Source organism: Telmatherina bonti (assembly GCF_933228915.1).
Source record: "Telmatherina bonti genome assembly, chromosome: 2".
NCBI lineage: Eukaryota > Metazoa > Chordata > Actinopteri > Atheriniformes > Telmatherinidae > Telmatherina > Telmatherina bonti.
The window spans coordinates 10,167,035-10,186,599 of record NC_136620.1 but is presented as its reverse complement, the minus strand read 5'-3'; the positions used below and the strand labels follow the sequence as shown (position 1 = coordinate 10,186,599).

General features: G+C 40.7%; 2 protein-coding genes across 2 annotated transcripts in view; both read left to right on the top strand.

Annotated features, from left to right (window-relative positions):
* The first annotated feature begins 2,813 nt into the window (after positions 1-2,813).
* nutf2 (nuclear transport factor 2) lies at positions 2,814-10,192 on the top strand. Its single transcript, XM_079247257.1, has 5 exons — positions 2,814-2,882; positions 5,862-5,971; positions 6,573-6,644; positions 9,012-9,110; positions 9,298-10,192. Exons 2-5 carry the CDS (start codon positions 5,873-5,875, stop codon positions 9,409-9,411), a joined length of 384 nt encoding a protein of 127 aa, XP_079103383.1. The 5' UTR covers positions 2,814-2,882; positions 5,862-5,872; the 3' UTR covers positions 9,412-10,192.
* A 2,611-nt stretch (positions 10,193-12,803) lies between these two features.
* The window catches only part of edc4 (enhancer of mRNA decapping 4), a 44,067-nt gene continuing 37,305 nt past the window's right edge, over positions 12,804-19,565 (top strand). The window contains exons 1-6 of the mRNA XM_079253991.1: positions 12,804-12,912; positions 16,241-16,400; positions 16,473-16,584; positions 17,025-17,124; positions 18,159-18,345; positions 18,615-18,762. Of these exons, the coding sequence (XP_079110117.1) occupies positions 12,825-12,912; positions 16,241-16,400; positions 16,473-16,584; positions 17,025-17,124; positions 18,159-18,345; positions 18,615-18,762 (795 nt within the window). The 5' untranslated portion in view covers positions 12,804-12,824. The remainder of the gene's footprint in view (positions 12,913-16,240; positions 16,401-16,472; positions 16,585-17,024; positions 17,125-18,158; positions 18,346-18,614; positions 18,763-19,565) is intronic.

Below are 19,565 nucleotides of genomic sequence, written 5' to 3'. Positions count from 1 at the left end.
GGTATCTCACACAGATGCAGAACATGATACTGGACACACATGCAGCTGAGGACTTTTGTCTTTCATCCTGATGATGTTTGTATTTGTCCAGCTGAAGACACTACAGGGTGACTTTGATCTGATGAGGAGTGAATATGAGATCCTGTTGGAGATCTGCACGAAAGGCAGCATGGAGACCAAGACACACGTCTCAGCTAGCGTACAGGTTCTTCACATGATGTCTGCCATGATCAGGAAGTTTAGTTTGGTGTGTTTAGAGGCAGATTGCTCATTCATTTTGTTTCAAACAAAGGTGGAAGGGAAAAAAATCAGCTAAACTTTGCTCAGACCTGATGAGGGTGTTAACTTTTATTTTAAAAAACTAATTTTTAAGTTTTAAAAAGCAGTTTGTTGTTTTTCAGACGGGGGAGGACGAACCTGAAGAGCAACACCAGATCCAGTCCGAACAGCTGGAAGAACAAGTCAGCTCTGAAGCTAACCTCACCATCCAGGAGTTCAGGTGATATAAATGTATACTCAAGCACCTTTTTTAGCAGATTCTTGCTTCAAATTCAATTCAACTTTATTTGTATAGCGCCACTTCACAACAATGTTGTCACAGGGCACTTTACACACACGAATCAACATACACATCATTTCAAGCCAATTCATACATATCCTATAATAGAAACCAACTGATTGCGTCGAGTCATGACTTGGATCCAATCCCCCATCCTGAGCTGCACAAGGCGACAGTGGGAAGGAAAAAACTCCCCTTTAACAGGAAGAAAACCTCCAGCAGAACCCGGCTCAGGGAGGGCAGCCATCTGCCTCGATTGGTTGGGGTGGAGAGGACAGGAAAGACAGATCAACATGTACAACTGCACTTAATCAGAAAGACCTGCGGAAAAAAGAAAAATAAGTTAGAAACGGCAATATTGACATATATTTGAGGCTTTGGCATATATTTGAGCCTATATTGGCACATAAATGAGCCTTTAACCCTTTGTATGCGTTCTGTTTTCTGTGTTTTGTGTCATGTTTGTGTATGTAGGCATGGGGATGACCTTGAGACAGCAAAGTATAATGAAGAAACAGATGAACATGTGGCCGAGGCTGAAAATGAAGCAAATCGCGGCAATGATGATGTCCTGTCTCAGATTCCACCATGAGACAAAGAGAAGCTTCAGTCCTCAATCTAAAGTTTGATGCATGTCAGTGGAGACTCTAAAACTCTACAGCTGGTGAAAATGCCACATGCAGTCTTTCTTCAATATGTCCTAAAGGTTTTAGATGCTACACTGCAATTGCAGGAAAGTAGTTCTGGATAGAGAAGCACCTGTGATACCTAGTTGTTTTATTAGTTTATTTCTTTTTAAAAGTTCAGAAATATATCACCATAATGATGGATGGAACTTTGGTTATTGAATCACATGTTATTTTATGTTTTTTTAAAAGCAGATTCACATGGATGTGCAGGAAAAATTCCACCCAGATCAATGGTGTTAGGATCAAGTCATATTTCTCAGTGTAACTAATTTTACATCCTGGTGAAATCTTGAGCAAAGATACAACATGTTGAAAAACAGGTTAAATCCATCATGTCTTATGCAGCTTATCAGAATTTATAAATCTGAATTTATAAATAGAATTCAGACAATATTCATTTATTTGTGACTTTATCAGTCTTCCCAAGAGGATTCATTAAACATCCAGCGTCTACTGTGCTGTACTGTACATTGTACACCTCCGACTTCCAGTACAACTCTGAGTCCTGCCATCTGCAGAAATACTCTGATGACTCTGCAGTTGTGGGGTGTATCAGGGATGGACAAGAAGCAGAGTACAGAGAACTGGTCAGTCAGTTTGTTAAATGGTGCGCTGACAATCATCTCATATTAAATAGCAGCAAAACAAAAGAGATGATTGTTGACTTCAGGAGGAAGAAGAATAAACAAAGCACTGTTTCCATCCTGGGAGAGGAGGTGGAGGTGGTGGAGGAATACAAGTATCTTGGAGTTCAGCTGGACAACAAACTGGACTGGAAATGCAACACTGACTACATCTACAAGAAAGGTCAGAGCAGACTGTACTTCTTAAAGAAGCTGAGATGGTTTAACGTCTGCACCAAGATGTTGCATATCTTCTATAAGTCTGTTGTGGAGAGTGCAGTCAGCTTTGCAGCATCTGCTGGGGTAGTAGCATCAGAACCAGAGACTTGAAGAGAATCAACAAACTGATCAAGAAAGCTGCTTCTGTGCTTGGAGTAACTCTGGAGCCGCTGGAGCTGATTTTCCAAAGAAGAATGCTGCACAAGCTGATGGGGATTCTTTACACCCTCTCCACAACACAGTGATGAAACAAAGAAGTGTGTTCAGTGAGAGGCTTCTTCAGGTCCGATGCAAGACTGAAAGATACAGAAGATCATTCCTGCCAGCAGCCATCAGCCTCCGGAACAAGACCTCCTCAAATTAATTATATACTGCAATATTGAATTTCCCTCTGGGGATTAATAAAGTTTTTTTTATTTATTTATTTATTTTATTTACTGTGCTATTGAGTTTTATCAGATTTATTTTAAAATGACTTACTCTGCAAACCAGTAATACATTTAATCTTTTTTATTTTTTGAAAGCTAGAGGTCACAAACACTGCACACTTTCTTAGTCTCGAACTAGTCTCTAACTGCTGCTTCAGGTTGAAAAGAAAACAAGTAGATTGCCCCAATAACATTGTCCCTACAGTAAAAAAAAAGTTTGCTTCGTGTGGCTTGTGAGGAAATATGTACAGAACTACAAATCCCACAATTCCTCGGGTCAGTTACGTCGTTTGCGTGCGTGCCCCCGTAGCGACGAAGACGTTGCACCGTGCGATCGTGCAGCCGGCCTCGGCGTTAGCGAGAGGTAAGTTTGCATTACTTCTCTAAAGAGAGCTCTTGTACCAAGTAGTGAATGGAAACATGTACTAAAACAAAAAGTCCTTGTTTGGATTGAAATGTGAAGAAACTAAACTGTGTATAAGTACTTAAATCGGCTGCTCTCCGCCTGTTTTGGGGCTAACGTCTGGCACGCCTAGGTGGGGTAGCGGCTCCAGAAATGTGCGCCCGGGCCCACAGGAGGCATCGGCTCCATCAGGAGACTGTTTATTTTTAGCAACCGGTGACAAGGCTGACACCACACAGTTGTTCCAGCCAACAACTGGGAAAACTATTTCTCTGACGATGAACACAAGCTGGCGGGAAGGCAAGCTAGGTCAAGTTAGCAAACAAATCAGCACTGGAGCTAGCAGCTGCTACCTAGCCAACTAGCTAAACAAGAAGATCTTTCACCACTTATTGACCTAAATACTTTGTTTCTCCTTTGCTATTTACTCCGTTTGATCTGATGTAATATACTCATATATAGCTGCTAATGTCTATGGCGCTCAGATTGTCCCAGTACGTGTAGACGTGATGAAGGAGCACGTGACCTGTGCTGTCAGTGTCGCCCCAGGAAGACCAGTAACAGGGTGCTCAGTCTTAGTTTATGATTGTTTTCCTTTCTGTTGAGAGGATATTATTGTTATAAATTATATATCATTATAAATAACAATATAAACAATCTTGTGTGGACGTTTTTCAAATATTTATAAGGCATTTATTACGATAAATAAGCAATTATGCTATTCTTGATCGATTGATTGAAAAAGTTTATTTGAACATAATGAAATCTAAAAACAAGAAAAAACTGAAATAAAAAATGACAAAACGGTCAAAAGGAGTGGGTCGAAGCATAAGTTTATATGTAATCCCACCCCAGTGATGAGCAATACAGTATTAATAACAATATTAACCCATATCAATACAACAGTAGCAACCCAGTATATTAGTAATATCTGGATAAAAATAATAATATCCTTTATATGTCATAATCTATATGAATAGAATAAGCAGTTACAGTGATGGAGCAATGCAGTCATAATACTAATAATAAAAACAATTCTTACTTACAATGTTTGACTGCTCCACCCACCTCTGATTATCATCAAAGCGAGTTAATTTGAACTAGGTGAAATCCTTCTGACAGTGTTTATTTGAAAGTGTTTGTACTGAGTGTTTACAGTTTGTTGGGTCCAAAGAAATAAAGCATCAAAAATTAAAAGATCAGTTATGATGTTGTATTCGCCTCCATATTAGAGAATTCAGTTGCGTATACAGGCAATGGAAGGTTTGATTTGTATTTGCATCCAAGTTTAAGGTCATTCATTATGTATACTGCTTAGGGTTAGCTGACGCCTATCCCAGCAAACATCAGGGCAGAGGGAGGAACACCCTGGACAGGTCACTTATCTAACAGTAAACTTTATTTATGTTAGAAACAGGGCAGGTCGTCCAGCAGCTACTTTGTTCTCCTGTTTGAGCCGCATCATTTACTGTTTCTGTATAAAACAGCAGAGAAGCTAATCTGTTAGTTAGCCTACAGTGGAAAAGCTCCGCAGTTTTCACTTTCTGTTTACAGAAGTCATACCAGCAGGCCACCGTACGCTTCTTTCACTCATATTTTCCTCATGTTTCATTATTTGTCTGATGATTTGTCAAAGGGGGGTTGACTCCCTCTTGTCACACCATTTCACACAATAACATTAGATTAGCTGTAGCTTGGTAGCAAATCCATGGAGGACATGCTTGTAACGTACAGGCATCAATAAGGAAACAGAATTGTGTATCATTCTGCCCCTCATCACCTGACGGGACTCTCTGCCGCTTCGGTAATGGTAATAACACGCCTAAACAACGAGATGCCAGAGAATACGTCTCGGTTGTTTGCATTCAGTCACTGCACCACTAGATGGGTGTAATTCCCACACTCTGTGGTTTTAAATGTCCCATATTACGTATTTTTTCAACAATTTCTATGGTTGTCAGAGACCCAACAACAGTCCAAAAGTGTCTCCAGTGAGTGCTGCTGAGAACGGACTGTTTCTGTATCTGAACCTTTACATGTTCATAGGCGGTGCTTGTCCACATGGGAGGGCTCATCTATAGACTGAGACACGTATGACTTAGAAAGGGAGTTTTGTGAACATGGGACCTTTAACTAACCAGTTCAAGTAAAAGCAGGACATTCCTGACTAATCCTGGACCAGCCATGGGGCAAATCAATGGCTCTCAAACTGGGAGCTGGGACCCCATTTGGGGTTGCAAAACCATTTTAATGGTTTGCCAGATAACTGTAAAAAAAAGGAAAGATCTTGTTCATATTGAGCTGAAAAATCTCGCCATTTAGCTCATATATCAGCAGGTATTAAACAGCTAATTCATCGTGAGCTCAATCCAACTTGCGTGTTAAATATAAAATACCAACTTTCAATAATCAGTGTTCATTTAATGAAAAAGAAAAACTCAAGTGGCGAGTTTAATTTTGTTTACTGACCAGTTATAATGGATTTATAAGTGGCAGTCTCCTGTTGCTCCTTTTTTACAGATTTAATTTGTCAATTATTTGTGTTTTTTTATTTTTTTTATTCAATTTCTTTCATATATTTTCCTATTGTTGTTTTTTTCTTCTCTAAAATCAGTCTGCATGTCTACTCTGGTAGTAAAATGTACTTCAGTTTTGTATGTAAAAAAAAAAAGCACACCAGTACATCTGCCACTGAAAACAAGCATCCATATTTACTGGTGTAAAATGAACACGAAAGCTGCCAGAGGTGATACTAAAAAAAAGCTGCTGTAATTCTGATTTTTGTTTTATTTGTCTGACCCACGCATGTTCCTGCTTTCCTGTGTGTGTGTGTGTCTGTGTCTGTGTCTGTGTCTGTGTGTGTGTGTGTGTGTGTGTGTGTGTGTGTGTGTGTGTGTGTGTGTGTGTGTGTGTGTGTGTGTGTGTGTGTGTGTTATGCAGGGTGATTCAGGATGGTGGACCAGCCTCTGTGGGAGCAGATAGGATCCAGCTTCGTGCAGCACTATTACCAGATGTTTGACTCTGACAGATCACAACTGGGATCTATATATGTGGGTGTAACTCTTCTTCTTTCCTCTCATTACTGCCTCAACAGCGAGACTTTTACTGGTTTTTTATTCTGTCTCGGCAGTTCTACTCTCTGTTCTGAGCACATAGGTGTCGGAGCTTCTGACGGTCCAGATGTTATACGCGCTGTGACCGTGGTTTTATGTGTTATGCTTTCTGAGCTGTTCATTGCTCAGCTGCCAAAGGTAGCAGTTAGGTGATCGAAATATTGTCACGATTTTATATAAATTTATCAAGCTGAAAATCCAAATATGCATGTGGTCCAACTTAACTGTGTGGATTTCAGTCTTTCTTCATTTTTAATTGGCTTTTTTGGTGAATTTTTTTTTATTTTGTTGATGTTATTTCATGTTAGAAATTTGACATAGAAATCAACTTTGAAACTCTTCAGCAAAGGAATGACGCGTTTATTTCCTGCTGAGTTTAATGTCTTTATTTAAAGGGTTTCGTCATTTTGTTCAACATTGTACTTTAAACTGTAAATTTGTTTGTTTGATTTCCACATAAACACGACAGGCTGGGATTATTGAGACCTTGTGAGGTTGTCACCTGGAACTTGCTCTTTTTGTGTGTCACTCCACACAGATCGATACATCATGCCTTACGTGGGAAGGACAGCCGTACCAAGGAAAAATAGCAATTGTCGAGAAGCTCACTGTGAGTCTTTATGGTAATTTATTTTTTCACACCTGTGACGTGTAGTTTCTGAATGCCTGTCAACAGCAAACCAGAACAAGATAATTTGTGATGACTTTAATAATCTCATTGCTCCTCAGACCCACAGGAGTAGCTACTAAACTAAACCATCTCTTTTCGCCAAGTTGCTGCTTTTTTACTATTTTTCTACATTACATTTCCAGAGTCTTAAATAAACCCAAATTTCTTTATACATCACAAAGAAATAATATTTATGTGTCCATCAAACGGTGTTTGGCACTTTTTGTCGATGCAGCTGAAGATTTGTAAACAGACAGCTGGTGACAAATGACAAAACGAGATCAGTTTTAAAGTTTAGCTGCTCGTTATGTGCAAAAACAACCCCGATTGACATCTCTCAAACTCCGACCTGCCTGTAGCTAAAAGCTAACTGAGCTAACTTGGAGTTAACACAGCGTGTTAAAGCTAAGTCACACTGGTAACCAGTTAAAACAGCGGTTGTACCACTCTGCCTTCCTACAACCGGATGTCGGGTACCTGTCAATCAAAAGGACACGCCCCCAGTTATGCTTAAAATCGGGATTAAATTACTTCTAAATGGATAAGTTAATAAAAAACCCTCACACCTCCCACAGTTGTCATGAAGGTAAACTTCCCCTAATACATCTAATTGTTTGGTTTTCTTTTTGTACCAGCCTGTAAACATGTTTATTTCTGCTGTAAAGTTGGTCTTTTTAACATGGGAGTCTATGGGGATTTGCTCTGTTTAAGAGCCCCTACTGGATGAAGGAGGGAACTGCGATTTTTGCACTTCTGCATAGGCTTCACTTTTAACCGCCAGAGAAGATTTCCCCTTGCTTTAAAGAAAGATAACACACACACACACACTTCTATAAATGTTCAGGTTAAAAACTAGACTGAGAATGGGTAAAAAATCCACCCGAGTGCCTGAACAGCTGCTGCTCCAGACCACGTTGAAGCATAAAAGTCTGGTTGCTTGGAAGAAAAATGAAAAAAGATGAAGGATGAATGATGAAGTGGCGCATCTTCATCTTTAAGTTCTGATTTCTCACAGTTTAATGAGGTTTGTTGAGGATGACTTAGGTCCTGTTTATACTGCATTTCCACAGGAAACTTTTCCCTTTGTAAAAAAAACAAAAAAACAAAACAAAAAGACACTTTTATACAGAAGCAGAATGACAATTATTTCTGTGCAGGGTGAAACACAGATGGGACCAGAAACGATGTAGCGCACACGGCAGGCCCTTCAGAGGGCTGTAAAACTAAAATAACACACCCAGGTGTGCGCCGCATCCTCAAACGGAACAGAAGCACTGCATGCTAACTGCTGGTTATCTGGCGCATGTAACCTCTGCTTCTTAGCATAAATGTTTTACCAGGTTCGAAAAGACGTCACTGTCTTCCTGTTCACACTGACAGGATTCACGTTGCAAGAAACCTTCGCGCTGGAGGCTGTCGCCAAATCTTTGAGATTTTATCGGTCTGTTGTCATGGCAACAAGAGGCTCAAACGCAACAAAACTTTTCCGTTTTACAGTCACAGTGTTGTGTTGCAAACCATAGACCGTATATGAAAGATGGACGGAGCCTTCTGTGGTTAAAAGTGAAGCTGATGCAGAAGTGCATAAAACTGCAGTTCCCCCTTCATCCACTAGGGGCTCCAAAACAGAGCAAATCCCCATAGACTCCCATGTTAAAAAGGCCAACTTCACAGCAGAAATAAACATTTTTACAGCCTGGTTCAAAAATCCATTTTAGGTTTAATAGGTCAGGTTTACCTTCATGACAACTGTGGGGGGAGTGAATTTTTTTCTAACTCGCCCGTTTTAAAGTAATTTAATCTCGAAGTTTGGCATATTTAGGGGAGTGTCCTTTTGATTGATAGGTACCTGCTCTCCCGCTTCAAGTCCGAAGAACGTAGAACAACCGCGGTTTTAAGACGGTTAGGAAAGTGACTTAGCTTTAGACTGCTTACCTCCGTTAGCTGGTTAGCTCCTGTTATCTCCTGTTATCTCCAGGTTAGCTCTTAGCTACAGAAAGCTCGGAGTTCGCTCGATGTCAATCATCCACCATGACACTCACAGCCCCCCTCTCAGCTCCACTTCTTTGCCCATATATGTATTTTCCGGGCGAGACGACACGCATAGCGCTGCCAAGATGGTGATGGTAGGAACCGCCCACCGAGCTTCATTTCAGCTCTTCAGAAACCTGTGGGTGACGTCACGGAGGCTCCGCCCATCTTTTTATATACAGTCTATGATGTCAACGGGACCTTAGAGGAGTCAGAGGTAATCGTCTCCTGCTCGACTTAATCCTCTTCTATGTCTTGTGTGTCTGTGTGTCCCAGAGTCTCCCATTCACAAAAATAGCGCATAGTATAACAGCGCAGGACCACCAGCCGACGCCGGACAGCTGCATCTTGAGTATGGTCGTAGGACAGCTAAAGGTAGGTTCCTCTTGTTTAAAGGCCACGGTCGTCCCCCTGTCCAACGTCGCTGGTTGCTAGTGTGGCTGGTGATCTCGCATGTCCTCCTCCTGAGCCTCCACTCCCACTAGAAACTGGAAACCTGACCCCCTCTCCTCCCGCCGGATGCCTTCACACTGACGCTTCTGTCTTGTTTGTGTGTCTGCAGGCAGATGAAGACCCGATCATGGGTTTCCATCAGAGTTTCATCCTGAAGAACATTAACGATGCGTGGGTGTGCACCAATGACATGTTCAGGCTGGCCATTCACAACTTTGGTTAACCTGACTCTCCATGCAGGCGGGCAGGGGCGGCCACCATGAAGGGCACTGTGAGATGAAGTCTGGAGGGTGGGGAGGGAGGAGTTGATGGAGGGGAGAGGGGGGACACTCATCCCTCCCTCCTGCCATTTCATTTACGCCTTTTTGACAAACAAGCAAACGCCGGATTCTAGATGTCAATCACTGAACCTCGTCCAGGTGGGGTTTCCAACCAGCCCAGCTAGTAGAACTGCGATGTGTCGCCGGCTGACCAATCAGACGCCCCTGTCTGCCGCTCTGCTGACCTGCATGACGCTGGGAGCTCCTCATTACAGTATCTACACTCAAGCCACCGGAAGGACAAACAGCTGATTGATGCCATTAAATCATGTTTTGCTCTCTGCTCTTTATTCTAACCCATTCTGCTCTGCGGTTGACGCTGTCAACCGGGTTCTGTTAGCACTGTCGTTGACTGGTTTGTAGATCCATGTTCAGGTTCAGAGTCGGCTTCTTCAGTTCAGACTTAGTGTGTTGTTATTTGTCTTTTTTAGATGCCACTCGTGTGTTTACTTAGCTCGCCTTAGTGTGTTGATTGAGTTTTATCCTCCTCTGCACCGTTCGCCATCATCCGTTCTTTTTCCCGGGTTTCGCTCTGGCAAACCAAAGGTTTGTTGAAGACAAGGGTTGACCTCCATGTATTATTTTCTCTGATCCTGCTTTTCTTTTTTTGTTTTCTTTCACATGTCTGGCAGATAACATGGACTACAGCCACGATACACAATAAAACCTGGACTTTTTTCTTAATGGTGTGGTCTCTCCATATCATTTTCTGGCTGATTCAAGGTTTTTGCTTGTTGCAAATGTATTTGATCGAACAGCAGAAAATGGATTCATGCCGTTCCACGGCCAAATAAACAGGTTTTGTTATTATAAAATGCAGTGATTTTGTTTTAAGTTGTAGAAATCCGTTTCCAAGTGAGTTTGACACGATGAGATTTAAATATTAAAAGTACGAGATGGTGATTGCTCAGCAGATTCCCTGACTTGAGCATTAAGAAGTTTGGTTAAAAGGCTGACAACGAAAGCTGCGTGCGCACACGGTTTGTGTGGCAGATCCTCAGGATGTCTTCGAACTGTAAACAAACCTTTTTCTTCCAAGCAGCAGTAAGATTTTATGTGTTTTTATCACTTCATCCTCTAGAGATGCTGCGTCCCTTTGCCGGGTCTTCCTCTGGGATTAAATTTGTCTGCGGTTCATGAATGCTCTCATTGGACGGCAACAGCATGCGGCAGGAACAAGTGTCTGAAGACTGATTCAACTTTTTCCCTTGACGCCCTCATTAAACTTCTCTTTATGTGTAGCAAAGTGTTTTCATAAAGGTTCTCATTTTTGGACGAAGCTCTTGAAAACATTTAATAAAGCAGAACCGTAACATTAAAATACAAGAGTTTAATGAACTTTCAGGTGTTAGTTTCATTGTTTTGGTAAAACTGAAGCGATCAATAAAGGATTCAGTTACAGTAGATGTGATTCTTTCATAAAATCTTCATTAACTTGAGAAACTCTTTGATATGAGAGATCTTCAGTGCAAAAGGCTTCAGATGTGGGAGAAGCTGTTCAAGTGCAGTGATGAAAGCTTTGATTCAGCGTCACCAGGGGGCCTCAGTGAGAGTCTATTTGTGGGACTTAAAAGGGTTTGCTTCTTGTTGGACATTTGTGCTGCAACATGAATATATCTGCAATAAGATTTGAGTAAATTTATGTGGTTGTGATGTTTTCTGGTTGTCATGTATTACAAAAGAACGATTTTGAAATTATTTTGTGTCCAAAACAAACATGCTTTCACTGTTCTTTGGGGCCCACAACAAAGAAAAACAAAATGATATATAACTGGGATTATGTAATCATATAACGTGGTAATAATCTTTATCTGCTGGTTGTTTACGTTTGGCTGCAATCATTTTAACTAATTAACTAAACTAAACCATTAACTAAAATCTTTGTTTAAATTATAAATTAAATTATAAATAAATGATAAAATTATCCTTCACATTAAGCATCCCTTTTATGTTAGGGGGAGCTCTTCCTCTGTATATGGCTTGTCTTAAAATCTGATGTAATAAACATTTTCACCAAAAGTAAGATATCCCAAGACAAATGCAAAACACACAATGTGCACCTGCTGTTTGTCAGCACTGCTTATCACCAGTTTTAGCCTTTCTTCATTGGCTGCCTGTTGAATCTAGAATAGAATTTAAAATCCTTCTCCTTACACATAAAGCCCTCCACAACCAGGCACCACTATATATCAAAGACCTCATAGTTCCTTATATACCAAGCAGAGTACTTCGTTTGCAGACTGCAGGCTTACTTGTGGTTCCTAGAGTCTCAAAGAGCCGAGCAGGAGGCAGAGCCTTTGGTTATCAATCAATCAAACTTTATTCATGAAACGCTTTTCCAACATAAAATATGTGACTCAAAGCACTTTATTGTTTAAAATCAGACATAAATGAAACACACAGACTGACACATTATATAAAAAGATACCTCCAACCCCCCTTTTTAGATACACCTAAATGAGAGAGGTGAGTGCCCCTCTCTTATGGAATAAGCTCCCAGTTAGTGTTAGGGAAGCAGACACCCTCCCCACCTTTAAGACTAGGCTGAAGACTTATCTTTTTGATAAGTCCTATAGCTAGGGATGGTTAGCATCCCTTAGTTATGCTGCTATTGGTTTAGACTGCTGAGGGACATTTCCTGATACACTGAGCTTCTTTCTCTCTCTCTCTCTCTTATTCACCCCCCAATAACAGTGTTGCATAATTAACATGTATGTCTCCTGTCTCAGCAGGTCTCCCTGGCCAGAAGTAGCAGTTCCTGCTGTCTGTTGTCTTTCTGTCCTCTTCCCCCGACACAGTAGAGGCAGATGGCTGCCTGTACTTGAGCTGAGTCCTGCAGCAGGTTTTCTTCCTGTTAAAAGTTTTTTCCTTCCCACTGTCGCCAGTGTGCTTGCTCAGGATGGGAGAATCTGTTGGTTTCCTTATATAAGCTATTATGAATTGGCTTTCATGATGTTCTTTTTTTCTGTCTGTAAAGTGTCTTGAGATGGCATTGCCGGGATTTGACGCTATATAAATAAAGTTGAATTGAATTGAATTGAATTGAATTGAATTTAGTTGAATTACAGACTAGTAGAACTATCATGACAGGGGTAAAGTCTAGGTGACTTTGTGGTGACGTGTGGAATTATAATAACTGAACAGCAGTAGAGTTTGATGTAGGAACCAATGACGTGACCCAGTGACAAGCCGGAACTGTCGGCACGGACTTACCGGAAGTTTAGACGGTTGCTCTGGGTGAATAGTGACAGCATCGCATCAAACAAAACTTGTTTTCTCCCTTTAAACTAGCCCAGTCTCCCCCTTTCCCTCACCCATGGCGTCCGGTTCTAATATGGACATTGAGGGGGCAACTCAGCACCTCCGGGACATCCTCAAACTGGACCGTCCGGGAAACGGCACCGGTAGGTGGGATCGGGAATAAAAAAGCGGGTGCGCTGCTTTAGGCCGCGGATGCTAATGGAAGCTAGCTGGCTACATTGATGCTAACGGAAGCTAGCTGGTCGCATTGATGCTAATGGAAGCTAGCTGGCTACACTGATGCTAATGGAAGCTAGCTGGCTACATTGATGCTAATGGAAGCTGGCTGGCTGCATTGATGCTAATGGAAGCTTGATGGCTTCATTGATGCTAATGGAAGCTAGCTGTTTACATTTATGCTAATTAAAGTGAACAGTTTCCATCTCTGACAAGAAATTTAAGAATGCTTTCATAAGAAAACGCATTACTAAAACCATTGCACCTGCTAGATACAGATGGCTAGAAAACAGACACTATATGATAAAAACGTGGAAGACTATATTTACTCACAAATTTATTCTGCCCAATAAAGTTAAAGAACTTGTCTTCAAAATTGTGCATAAATATTATCCTGTTAATAATCTCATGTACAAATACATACCTGGTTTAAATGATAAATGCAACTTTTGCCAAAAATGAATCTGAAACCATAAAACACTTATTCTTTCGATGTAATTTCTGGTCTGACTTTTAATTAGATTTTAAGAAACATTTGGGTAAGGATTTCCTTTTAAACGAGCCTGACCTGCTTCTTATTCTTAGAGATTCTAACTCCACCAAAAATGAGTCATATATCATCAATTTGCTGATTATTTAGCAAAGTTTCACATGCATAAAATGAAATACTTGGGGGGGGGGGGGGGGGGGCTCATTTTCTCTCTTCAAAAATTTTATCTATGTACTTATTTTCATGTGATCCAAAAATTGAACTGTACTAACCTAAAACATACTAAAACCTTACATCTGTGCAAACTGCACCTCATTGGTTGATTCTCCTTGTATTATACCGTTATATTTGTTTGATGTTGTTCCTTTTTAATGATCATCTTCATAATTACACTTTGGAAAAACTGACCCATGTAATAACTTTTTGAAAACTTAATAATGATAATAATAATAATAATAATAATAATAATATTGATGCTAATGGAAGCTAGCTGGCTACATTGATGCTAATGAAAGCTAGCTGGCTACATTGATGCTAATGGAAGCTAGCCGGCTACCTTGATGCTAATGGAAGCTAGCTGGCTACATTGATGCTAATGCCAGCCGTAACGCAGCAAAGTTAGCTCCGTAGCAGTTTTACACGCTGCTTATGAAAGACCTCGCCCCGAGGAACTACTTGAATGTCAGTAAATTATTCTGCTTTTATCCAAACTTATTTAAATGAACGAATTGATTCACTTTCGATCCTGACTGCGTTGTCCTCAGTGTTAGCAGGGTAACGAGCTAGCTAATGTCTCAGTCTATTTTCTGTGTCGCCTCACGTCAAATGTCTAAAAAGGAGGATAAAATGGAGTTTAATTAACATTATATTTATTAAATGCATCTTATTTAGGGTTTACAGTAGTAGTTTTTGGCATTCTGTGTTCCCCACGTTTGTGGAAATCATTCCACCTGTTCAGTAATTAGTTTGTGTTCACACAAACTGCGCAGAAGACACTGCTTTTGGCTGGTCTAAATATCACTTTTTAGGCTTATTAATGTCTATTATGAGCAAAGGATTTAATTTGTGACACTAGTTTCTCATTCTCCATATTATGATAAAGTTTCACAAGCCAATGTATGTGTTTTTAAAAGGCATTAGGTTATTATAATGTTTTATTCAAGTGTCAGAGATGAGGTGGAAAGTCACAATGTAATGCAATAAAATACAGCAAATCAAGTCTTCTCTTGATAAATTATGTCCTTCGGTTGCAAAACATCAAATACATCTAAAATAATGTAAATCTGAAGTGTCAGTAAGAGTACGGTGACTAAAAGCAAAGGTACAACCAGGTTTCTGGTTGTATTTCAAAACATTGATCAGAGATCATTTTATACATGTAAGATCAGACTGAAAAATGTTTAACTACATACATAACTACACAGTGTGTAGTAACTAGTTTCTAAGTTGTTGGACTGGGTCCGCTGTTGAGTTTGTGGTTTCCAGTCTGCTCTGTGTGAGAAGACTGAAAGTGACTTCACATAGATGTTTTGTTGAGGTTTGAACAGGAAGGAAAGAAGAGGCTGGAATATTTTAATGATTTCTCGACTGATTGTGATGGTTGTTTGGACGGACATTATTTTCAGTAAAATAAAACTGGGAAAGCTTCCTCCCTCATCCAAACCTTCATACTGTTTTACAGATATGTGGTTGAATTTCGTTATTATGATTCCCCAAACGTAGTAGCTGTTATATTTTCTTCCATCTTGTGTTTTATGTTATTGTTAAGCTCATAGCATGCTGCTAGTCTCACCCAGCCTTTCTTTTAAGCCCTTTGATCAGGATTAATCTCCCAGTTGAATACTAAAATAGTTGCCCTGTTGCTGAACTGTGGAAGTTTTTCACACGTTATACAGGAAGTACAACATGATGACCGTCTTTGCTGCTGGCCTCAAAACGATTTATGTGACCTGAATTTGAGAATTATTTTATTTACGTTTTAAATCATTTGAATAAATACTACTCTGATGTTGTCCTGTCACAAAGCAGGCATTCGCCCTCTGTCTTAATAAATTAGATATAATTTAAAGTGTATTAATATGAATATAATAAAGAGTTCTATCAATGTTAAATCGTCCTAGAACTGGTAAGCATGAACACAGTTAATAATATTACTATTATTTGTTCAGTTTTAGTTTATTGAACAGGAACTACAAAAACGGATCACAGGGGAAATGTGCTTTATATCATATTGAATACGTTGAACAAAGAACACATTGAATTATTTCCATTTATTCTGTTATAATAATCAGAATATTTTATTTTCATGTGACATGGACATGTTTCTGTCCAGTAACTATGATGAAAGTTGGACGAAAATAACTTTATTATAACGGACCTCCTAAAAGGTTCGGGTTGAGTCTCCTAAAAGGAGCAAGCTTTACACACTCTGTCTGTAAATATCTTCTTTGATGTGAACATTTTAAAGCTCGTCGTATGTTTTTTTTTTTTTTCTTTCAAATAGATTGTTTTTCATTTAAATGTCTGATTGAGCTTCAAGTTTGTATTTTAGTTGTTTTGTAGTTCGGTAAGCGGTTGTGTTAAACCAGCTGTGATATCCTCTCATATCGATGAGCGGCTCCTGATTCGTATTGTGACGCTGTAAAACCCTGAAATGTGAGCTTCTGGTAATGTGACTAACTTGCATCCCCAGTTAGAACGTTTCATAGGCTTTCCACCTGCTTTTGTTTCTCAGATTCTTTGCTTTCTCTGTTTATTTCTTCCAGATGCACAGTCGAGTGACGGTCAGAGGAAGCCGTCGTTCAACGGAGAGCTGAACGGATTACTGGGAGCCGGCCTGCTGGGAAGCACTGATCGGTCAGCCATGTCTGAATCCACTAGACCCATCTCCACTGACATGAGCAGTGCTCAAGAGAGTCAGATGATGTGAGTGTCACTTCATCATCCTCGCTGTGTATCTGTGAGGGAATAAACTAAAGCCATGTGGTGCATTTTCAGCTGTCTGCTGGGCGACGATGGCTCCACCTGCATCCCCATAACCTCCAACAATGTGGAGATCGTGGCGAGTCAGGACTCCAGCATCAACAGCAAGGCGCGAGGCAGCAACAAGGTCAGATGGTGGAAAGAACGAAATGAATCAGACACGTAAAGATGGAAAAAGTTGCTGGTTTTTTTTCTGCTGACTCGGCAGGGTGTCTTTTATTTTGGTTCTTACAAAGAAACGGTTTCACGCTATTTATTGATTAAATGTGCAAAAGTATAACAGAATATTGGAGTTTTATTCCAGTTCCAAAGCTTCACAATAAGCCTTCATTACGCGCTTTGTTAGACTTAGACTTAGACAGACTTTATTCATCCACAAGGGAAATTCTGTTGTCACAGTAGCTCAGAACAGCAATAGAGGAAGAAATAGAACAGCAATAGTAGGTAAGAAAAAAAAAAAGTAAATAATAATAATAAAATAGAATAGATGAGAGTTTATTAATGTTTTTGTTTGTTTGTTTTTGGTTTTTTTTTTTTTACTAATGTCAAATAAAATTGTTCATTTAGGTGAAGATTCAGCCTGTTGCCAAGTACGACTGGGAGCACAAGTATTATTATGGGAGGCTGATAGCTGTGTCCAACTCCTTCCTGGCCTACGCCATCAGAGGTAAGCCTCCCAGCAGAGTAACCATCATAACCATTGTTACCACAGACACACGATATCTGTATGTTTTATATGTCTTTTGGACATACAGCCGACTCCAAATCAGATCAGGTTGCCTTTATTTGTGACATTTACATCATGATACAATGAGCTTTGTGCTCGTCCTCCAGGTGCTTAAACGCAACAACAACAGGACCAGGTGTGTAAATGAAAACATCAATATGTGTCAGTGTTGATGATGCTGATGGTCTGAGGAAAGAAGCCCTTCCTCGTCCTCGTCACATGAGGCAGCGATAACGTGTCCCTGAAGGCAGCAGGGTGAATAGTGGCTTCTGATTGGTCTAACTCGTAGGATCCACTGAACGCGGAAGCGCCGCTGTGCAGCTGCACCGCGCCTTCAAACAGCACACCAGGTGCGCTGCGGTGCGTTTCTGAGGCATCCCAGAAGCGCCGCCACTTTCTGCTATTCTAAAACACATGTAGGTTGTATTTTTGCCGCTTTGAAACCTCATCAATCCAGAGCAGACGAGTTGTTCAGGCAGGAATTGGATCCAGTGGCTTTTGCCAGTAAAAGACCACATGTCCACTTTGGAGGCATTTTACTCTGAAACATCAACATTTCTTCATCACCGGCGGCAGCGCCACCAAGCCGGTAAGTGAGACGGTTTCACTGAACAAATGACACCGTGGAAAAAGCACATTTATCTCAGGAGGAACCTGTTGCTGTGACGCCACACTTCACCGCTAATGAGGATGGTTCTGTTCGTATGGAGCAATATTTCAGAGGTTGTCTGGGTGGAAATGGACTGAAAGCGGAGAAGCACAGCCAGAAATGTCTGAAAACATGTTCATGAAATAACATCAGGACGGAATAAATCCCAGAAATTTCTTTGTCTCTCGTCTAAAGCTTTGTCTGTTTGATTCTTAACTTTATTTAGTTTTGCTTCTGTGATATTCACATGAAGACAAATCGTTCCAGATAAAACATGTCTGATTGTTGAAGCATTTTTCCCCACAATGAACGTTTTTTCCTTCAGGAACCAACAACCACGCCATGATTCGGGTCCTGAGCGTGGATTTTAACGAGCGCTCCCTCCTGAAGGGGTTCACTGGGGCGGTCACAGATCTGGCTTTCGCCCACCTCGACTCCTCGCTGCTGGGTTGTGTGGACGAAGCAGGAAACCTGATGGTCTGGCAGCTCACCTTCACCGGCAGCAAGATCCTGTATCCTGCCATATGGCGGCAGCAGCAAGGCTGTGTGTGTCTGTGTGTGTCTGTGTGTGTGTGTGTGTGTGTGTGTGTGTGTGAGAGAGAGAGAGAGAGAGAGAGAGAGAGAGACTGTGGAGAGAGAGAGTGAGTGAGCGAGTGAGTGAGAGGATGTTTGGCTGTATTTCTGTTCCTGGTGCAGATTCTCAGATTTTTACACCAATCTGCGCGGATCCTCCAGGAACAGTTCTTCTCCTCCTGGTTTTGCTTAACCGAACACGTTTTAGGGATCAGATCGTGGTTCACATCCAACGACCAGAAGACACACCGCTGAACTCCCACCGTCGCCTCATCTGGTGCCCGTTCATCCTGGACGACAGCGAGGAGAACCAGGATGACGTCAGCCAGACTCTGGCTCTCCTGCATGAGGACAGGGTATCCATGTTTACACGTCACACTGCCTGAAATCCACTCAGACTCGTATGCCAGCCGTCCCGTCCGGAACAGCAGCAGGAAGTGGCAGGTTTTCCCTCCGCTGTAACGCTGTAGAGGGATTTTCAGCCAAGGTCCGCCTCAAGCAGGACTGTCCGTTTACATTTTAGTTCAGGGCCGCGAAGTAAATGATGAAAATATCTTTCTCTTTGTTTTCCTATAAACAGGTTCGTTATGAAGATATTCATATTTAATGTTTTGTTTTAGAAAAAATCATAAACGACCTAAAATTTCATCGTGAACGTTTCAATTTTAACCCTCAGTTACACATTTACAGTTTTATTTAATTAGCCAATGTTTTTATCAGATATTTTTCTGTCATTTATTTCTTACTGAAAACACATTTATTTATTTGAGGGGGGGTGGCTGTGAAGTGCTCACTGTGGTGGTTCAAGTTCCAGAGAACCCAGGCTCTTAAATTCTCTTAAATTTTTATTTAGTTATTTTTTTATTTTATTTTTTTAATCTTTTATTTTTCCAGTGTTTTAGCTTCCAGACACAGTTAAGGGGGTCGGACATACCTTAATGTGTTTACCTTGTTGGGTATATGTAGGCTTCGCAGGCTCTTTATTTTGGGCGATTGATAAGTTGATTTTTTAAAAAAAATTTTTTAATGCTTTAGCGCAACATTTTCATTGTATAAAAAGTGCTTTACAAATAAAGATTGACTGATTGAACTTTGGGCCGTTAATCAGTGCAGCTACTTGCTGAATGCAGAACTGATTTTCCAAATCTGGACTCATTTA

Bases quoted from the DNA above. Each gene is read 5' to 3' on its own strand.
- nutf2 (XM_079247257.1), top strand. From the start codon at position 5,873: ATGGTGGACCAGCCTCTGTGGGAGCAGATAGGATCCAGCTTCGTGCAG. The intron at 5,972-6,572 runs GTGGGTGTAACT...CACTCCACACAG, and splicing joins CACAACTGGGATCTATATAT to ATCGATACATCATGCCTTAC. The intron at 6,645-9,011 runs GTGAGTCTTTAT...TGTGTGTCCCAG, and splicing joins CAATTGTCGAGAAGCTCACT to AGTCTCCCATTCACAAAAAT.